Here is a 7599-nt window from a genome sequence, read left to right as displayed (position 1 = left end):
AGGATAACTATACAGTACAGTATCGTAATTTTCTCATTGTTACAAACTTCTTCTTGAGTTCTTTCGATGAACAACGATATCTGACTGTCTTCAATATGTTTAAGTTTGATATCATCTAGGATTAGCAACTTCGCATATATATATATATATATATATATATATATATATATATATATATATATATATATATATATAGATAGATAGATAGAATAGATAGATAGATAGATAGATAGATAGATAGATAGATAGATAGATAAATAGACAGATATATATATATATTATATTACATATACATATATGTGTGTGTGTGTATTATATGTATATATGTGATATATATATATATATATATATGTATATGTATAAATATAGTGTACCTTACTTATGTATTATTTATAATATAAACTACATATTAAATTTTTTTTTTTTCAAATTCCTAATACCGAGAAATGGTATCGCCACCCACACCATCAAACTACGCCGAAGTTATCAAAAAAAACCCAACTTTCTTGCCCTTGAACGTTTATTTGAGTGTATTTATTACATTTGCCCTGAAAAAGTATTGAAAGAGCTAGTGCTAACAGTGGTATTTATTTAAATTTTACAATGACGCCATTTCTGGTGATAGAAGTTCACTCTCGACGTGGTTCGGAAGTCACGTAAAGCCGTTGGTCCCGTTGCTGAATAACCACTGGTTCCATGCAACGTAAAAGCACCATACAAACAAACAAACAACGACGCCATAAATCACAAGATGGCCAAAGATCTGTTCGACGTAAAGAGCATCTCTCGCGCTTCTTATGGCTCTGCATCCTCCCAAACGGAGAAAACAAAAATAGACTTTAAAAAAGGAAAAGTTTTCCTTCAAAGCTCTTTTCAAAAGTCAAGTGATTCGCAGGAGGATGAAAAGAAAGTAAAATCGGCTTTCGAGACGAATTCTTCTTCTCTCGCGAGTTTCGGCGATCCCATTGAAACGGACGCCCTCTATTTTACACGTTGCTGAGCATGTTGTCTTCTTTCCCCCTTTATAAGACGCCCGCCCTCTCCTTTCTACGTCCACTTCATCTTGTGTGTTTCAGAGATATAGAAGAGGTCCAGAGAACCCACATCTGCTCCGGAGAAGTTGAAGTCTTCAAACGAACCGGTCTCTGCTACAGATTCTCATAAATTTTTTGTTCGGGATCGTTTTATCAGCTACGTTTCCGAGCATGTGAGTTCCCATGTTTAATTAAGCCTTTGAAATGAAAAGGTGCAATTACTCAGCAGTATGCTCCCATAATAATCACTCGGCCCTATATCAACATGAGCCATATTAAGAAATTCCATTGAAGGGTCAGAGATGTGTGTTTGCTGGTGATAGAAGTTCACTCTCGACTTGGTTCGGAAGTGGCGTAAAACCGTTGCGCCCGTTGCTGAAAACCACTGGTTTCATGCAACGTAAAAACACTATACAGACATATGGAGTAATCATTCAGCATCATATCGGCTGCGATTTGTACCAAATTGCCTTATTTCGGTTTTTGGAATTAGAAGGCAGAATATGAGAACGCCAGGAATTTTCCACAATTCCTGAGCCTCGTATCGTACGTGCTAGACCGGGAATATTATGGGCCTTAATCTATAGAAACCCCCGTAAATAAGTTTCTCACATACAGCTAAGCGTATGGTGTGTGGACAAATACCAGACGACATTTTAGTCATCTCGAAAACATCTCATTCACCTTTGATGGAGTTAGTTTGAATTACATTATGTGAGTGTGCGCTGATGATTCGGTCAATTTAAACGCATAGTTAACCTCAATTACTTTTATTTTCAGTCCTAATTGACAGATATGGCTTCGGTATTCGTTTCGTTTGTCTCGTAAAATGTTTAAAATGGGTATTTTTCGATATTTTGCGAGAGAAAAATTAGTTAAAACATGAAATGACTTGAAGATTGTTAATATTTCATTCGTGTACTTTAATGAAAATCTTTGTAGAGATAACTGTAAGCAGCTTGGTGATTCAGTGTTCTTGTGGCTGTTGTGCGTGACTTCCAGTCAATCCTTATCATCGCAGGGATTGATAAAGTAATCCTGATTCTCATAACATAGGATATTTCCCCTCATGTGGAGACTGAAACAGGATAGTGTATGTGAGAGCACATTGTCATACATAGAAGTTATTCATCTTCTTCTCAGAAAGTGAAAAATGGAAATAAACCATAGAATAATAACGAGAGTCACATGAAAAATAAGAGATCTAAAGTAGTCAGTGGCTATGAATATTAGTTTGTATACAGCATGTTTCAGATGTTATAGTGTATGAAAGCCATAGACATGATTGCAAAACACTCGTGGAATTTAATGTCATCACTGATTGGAAATAAAGCATAAATTGGTCCCCCATATATATAAGTATATATATATATATATATATATATATATATATATATATATATATTTATATATATATATATATATATGTATATATATATATATATTATATATATATATATGTATATATATTGTATATATATATATATATACATATATATATACATATATATATATATATATATATATATATATATATATATATGTATATATTTATATATATATATATGTATATATCAATATAGATATATATATATACATATATAATATATATATATATATATATATATATATATATATATATATATATATATTTATATACATATATTGTGCGTATGTGTTCGTTGTTTGTGTATGTACATGCGAGCGAATCTTACATCAATGAACATTTCATTACAGACACAGGACAATTTTTTCTAATAGTGAAAAATTTCATATTAAATAAACGAAATTCGCCGACTATTAGTATCCCAACATAGGGGCACAAAGTCCTTTAAGAAGGCAAGACATGATAACTTCATCCTTCTCTGAACTCATTCCAGCATGAAATGGAACGCAGCCGCCCTTTCTGTTGTGGCCCTTATGGCCTCACCCGTCGCAGCGTCGTTGGAGGAGTCTGCAGGAGTTGGACTAAGGACCCACTCGAGGGTGGAGAGAGACTATAGCTATGGAGGACGAACAGAAGGTAAGGATGCTTCGGTTCGTATCGAAAGGAAATAACAAAGATTAGATTATTATCTGTTGTAACTTGAAGACCATCAAGTACTTATAATAGAAAATATATGCTTGTGTATTTATTCATTTATGACTAAATAATTGATTGATTGACGGCTATACTTATTTATTTAATTTATTATGAGGATTTGCCCATTTGTAAATTTGATGAGAATTATTATTATTATTATTATTATTATTATTATTATTATTATTATTATTATTATTATTATTATTAGTAGTAGTAGTAGTAGTAGTAGTAGTAGTAGTAGTAGTAGTATTTAGAAGAAGGCCCTTTTTAAACAAATTTTGTTGAATGAAATGGCAGAATTCAGTGAATTAATCTCACATATTATCTTTTCTATTTATGTTAATAGAAAATATATGGTTTTGCATTTATTCATTTATAACTGAATGATTGATTGATTGACAGCTATATTTATTCGTTTAATTGTTGTATTTATTTAGGCTATGGAGGAACAGGCAGTGGAGCGGATGGGGGATATGGAGGTAATGTTATGTTTATCATCTTATATGCTTTATGATCATTTATGTACATAGATACAGGTTCGATCATCTTGTCGATGTTAATGGCAAAAAAGCTAAATATCTGTCCTTTTGATATTTGAAATTCAAGTACATTCTTAGTGATAATTGCCCGTTCTCATTCTAAACCCTCTGCTATTATAACTTGTCATTCAGGAAAGTTTTGCAGTGACATCTGTTCCGAATATTGGTTTGTGGTAAAATTGAAACACAAAGTATTGCTATTGCTTTAATAGTTCGTTCTAATCAAGCCCAAACATTTATCACTTCTTCATTGCAAGGTTAAATGTGTATTATGTTATGTTTAATAATCAATATTAAGTGTATTCTTTAATTAAATCAGATATTTATATGTAATTTTTTAACAAGGCCTAAAATAAGTGATTTTCATTAAGAAACCAAAACTTTGTGATTTATTTACTTTCATGATTTATTTACTAAAGAGCCAAAATTTTATCATTCTTCAACATCCGGCCAAAAAATTGACATGATCTTTAATATATAAGCTAAACTTTTGTATGAAATTCATATCATAAACAAGCCAAAAATCGATCATTTTTCAACTTACGACCAAAAATGTATTATTTATATGTAAAAAAAAAAAAAAAAAAAAAAAAAAAAACAAAAAAAAAAAAAAAAAAAAAAAAAATTAAATTCCTTTAAAATAACATTTACAATTCCTTCTACACAAAAACCCAAAATGTAAAATTTCTTAAGCACTGGAACTGAAAACGGCCATACCTGATATAAAAATAAACAAATTCTCACGGCTCAGTGTCCATAGCTGGTGGCGGTAACGGCATTGGAGGAGGTGGCTACGGCGGAGGTGGCAACGGTGGTACCACAGGCTACGGCCGAGGTGGCTACAGTGGTGGGGGAGGTGGGGGTAGAGGCCATCCAGTGGTGATTGTGCACCAGACCAAGGGTGGTGGTGGTGGGGGATACGGCAGTGGTGGGGGCGGCTACGGAGGAGGGGGAGGAGGAGGACACGGCGGCAAAGGAGCGGGAAAAGCAGCCGCCCTTTGCACAGCCTGCTCCATATTGGCTCCTATCGCGCTCCTAGGCTCCCTATTACCTCTGCTGGGCTTTGGGTAAGGATGAGGATTTGCCCGTTTGGAAATTTGATGAGAAAATTGTTATTATTATTATTATTATTATTATTATTATTATTATTATTATTATTAAGAAATTCACAATTTCGTGAAAATAGTTTCTGTAATAAAAATCTACAATAATATATTAGACCACATTACAATGCAAAACACAAAAGTAAAGACTTTCGAACACCTCCCATCAATGTTTACATTAAAACTGATGAAGATTAACGGTGTTCGAAAGTCTGCTTTTGTCTTTTACGTAGTAATACAGTTACTGTATAATTGTCGATTATTATTTTGATTATTATATAAATGGTTTCCTTTCAAAACTTCTCAGCTTTGTTACTGTGATGACGACAACGACGGGAGGGAAAAGGAGGAGAAGAGACATCAGCTCCGATGTAGTCAATGAGAAACTCAAGGAATTCTCTCAGGTACAGGAGTACGTTCAGGAAAATCTCGACCTTGAAGCCGATATGAATCTGCAGGTAAGTTATTTTTATATATAGCTAAATGCCCAGCTGTGTGTGTGTGTGTGTGCGTGCGTAAGTGAGACTAGGCCTGTTGCTCATATGTAGGCTTGAAATACCTATATAATCAGTATATAATTATCTAACCATGTATTGTCATAGTTTTGTAAGTAATTCTTTTCATGAACAAAATTTTCCTGCACTTATGAATGTTCTTTTAAATGCTACACAGTAATGATGGTATGCCATAGAAGGGAAGAAAGATTACCGTTAAATTATCTTCATCATTACTCTGAACAAAAAAGTAAAACAGCAAATGCCATCGCAAAGATTTTTGGAAGTGAGCAGTCGGCCTAAGGCAGTTGTAGAGATGTCTTTTGACCCTGTCTGTCTTTTGCTTCTTTTGGCATCCTAGCAACCTAGTGTTAATCTTTAGATTTTGGACTTTGCTTTCCACAGGAGGACATAATATCCAAGTACCTGAGTTGTTCCGGCATGATGGATGACGAAAATCATTGCCTGGAGCACCTGGCGTGTTCCCTTAGTGACGTCACGTACAGCCACGTCTCTACAGAGAGGGCTGCTATCAGCGTGTAAGTAACAATGAATTTATTGCTTGAAATCGGTATTTCGTTGATAAAGGTTACATTTTCACTTGCTATTTACTTAGATTACACTTCTGAATTCTATCAAGTCAAGCAAGAAACTTATCCAGACTCACACATTGGCGTAAGATATTGATCCCAGGAGCGAAATGGCAGTTGCTTGCTCTACTCATCATCATGAGATGTAGGACCGCATTTTGAATCATTACCAAAAGCAACAACAATGATATCAGAAGCAGTTGTGGTCAAAGAAGGAAAAACTATAAGTCCTTTCTTCCTTTAAATCCCACAGAATCATGCACACCATCATGGAAAACCATCGAATTGATGACGGGATAAAAGAGCGTCTTCTAGAAGCCTCCCAGGTAGGCCTACACCATCCGGGCACCTGTCAGCGGTACACCTGCAACACAAGAGCTCTGTCTTCCTCTTACTCCAGCCCGCTGCAGGTACAGTTCTCTCCAACGAACCTTCCACCTCGAACCTATTTTCACGAAAACGTTACCTACGGTCATCAGGCTCATGTCCCTGCAGAAGCGAGTGAACACGGAGATGTACCCGCGAAAAACAATACCCCCGATGCCCTCCACGGACAATTGAATACCCAGGACGACATTATGTCCCACTTCGAGAAGGAACGTCGCCACGATCGCTTACAGGGAAGTAATAAAGTCTTTCCCCGCGGCGGCAGCGTTGGTAAGCACGAGAGTTATTTCCACTCCTCCAGGAGTGCCACGCCCGTCAAGTCCCGACCGAAGACCTCTGCGAAGGGCGTGTCGGTTGCATAATGGATGGGGTTAATTAAGAACGTGTTGCCAGTTTCTAGTTTAGACTAGTTTGCTTATATGTTACCTTGGCAAAGCCAGTGTTTGGTCAAGATATATATGTATATACATACATGCATGCATACATACATACACGCACGCTATATATATATATATATATATATATATATATATATATATATATATATATATATATACATAGTCATACACGCATATTGTTCGCTTTGCCAAAGAATTAGCCTAAACATTTTTATTTGTTATCACAAGAATATAAGTGATACATTATTCTGTGAGATTTTATAGTTGTCCGTCTACACTTCTCCGTGGCCTCTGTCAGAGACAGAAGGAAATGGTAATATTTTACTAGCGTTAAGGATCCTTTAGAATAGATACACACCACTCATCGAGTTTATGACCTCAGTTTATGGATAAATAAATAATTCCCCTCTACGAGATGCTCAATTCATTTTTGTAATTCGTGTCCTTTTGGTCTGACAGGTACTAATTGTTACCGGGAAGAATGCATTTTGGTATAATATTCAAATGTTTACCTAAACTGCATAATTTTGTTGTCTCTGGTTAAGTTGAATATAATTCCTTTTAAATCTTGGATAAAAGGCGTCGTGAGATATATATATATATATATATATATATATATATATATATATATATATATATTATATAATAAAAGAAATATATGTAAGCCAAGTCACTGAAGGTATCAAGAGAGGATTCTCTCCCGTAGGGGCTTAGTACTGTCAGTGCACCTCATGCGGTGTACTTTAGGCATTACTTGAGGTTCTTTGCAGCGTGCCTTCGGCCCCTAGCTGCAACCCCTTTCGTTTCTTTTACTGTACCTCCTTTCATATTCTCTCTCTTCCATTTTACTTTCCACCCTCCCCTAATAATTGCTTCATAGTGCAACTGCGAAGTTTTCCTCCTACGAGTATTACACCCATTAACGTTTTTACTATCGGTTCCTGTTTCAGCGCTGAATGGCCTCATAGGTG

At 35.2% G+C, this 7599-nt stretch overlaps 1 protein-coding gene and 1 long non-coding RNA gene across 2 annotated transcripts; both read left to right on the top strand.

Moving 5' to 3' along the window:
• Positions 1-1075: 1075 nt before the first annotated feature.
• On the top strand, positions 1076-3596 carry LOC135201351 (uncharacterized). Its single transcript, XR_010311509.1, has 3 exons — positions 1076-1207; positions 2915-3057; positions 3555-3596. It is a non-coding gene; the product is annotated as an uncharacterized LOC135201351 (long non-coding RNA).
• Positions 3597-3637: 41 nt separating this feature from the next.
• On the top strand, positions 3638-6721 carry LOC135201217 (uncharacterized). The gene is made up of 5 exons (XM_064230094.1): positions 3638-3653; positions 4408-4723; positions 5067-5217; positions 5659-5792; positions 6097-6721. Exons 1-5 carry the CDS (start codon positions 3638-3640, stop codon positions 6590-6592), a joined length of 1113 nt encoding a protein of 370 aa, XP_064086164.1. The 3' UTR covers positions 6593-6721.
• The last annotated feature ends 878 nt before the right edge of the window (positions 6722-7599 follow it).

The sequence above is a fragment of the Macrobrachium nipponense genome, chromosome 28, assembly GCF_015104395.2.
Source record: "Macrobrachium nipponense isolate FS-2020 chromosome 28, ASM1510439v2, whole genome shotgun sequence".
Lineage (NCBI taxonomy): Eukaryota > Metazoa > Arthropoda > Malacostraca > Decapoda > Palaemonidae > Macrobrachium > Macrobrachium nipponense.
The sequence above is the reverse complement of the archived record's forward strand: the minus strand, read 5'-3'. Positions and strand labels throughout refer to the sequence as shown.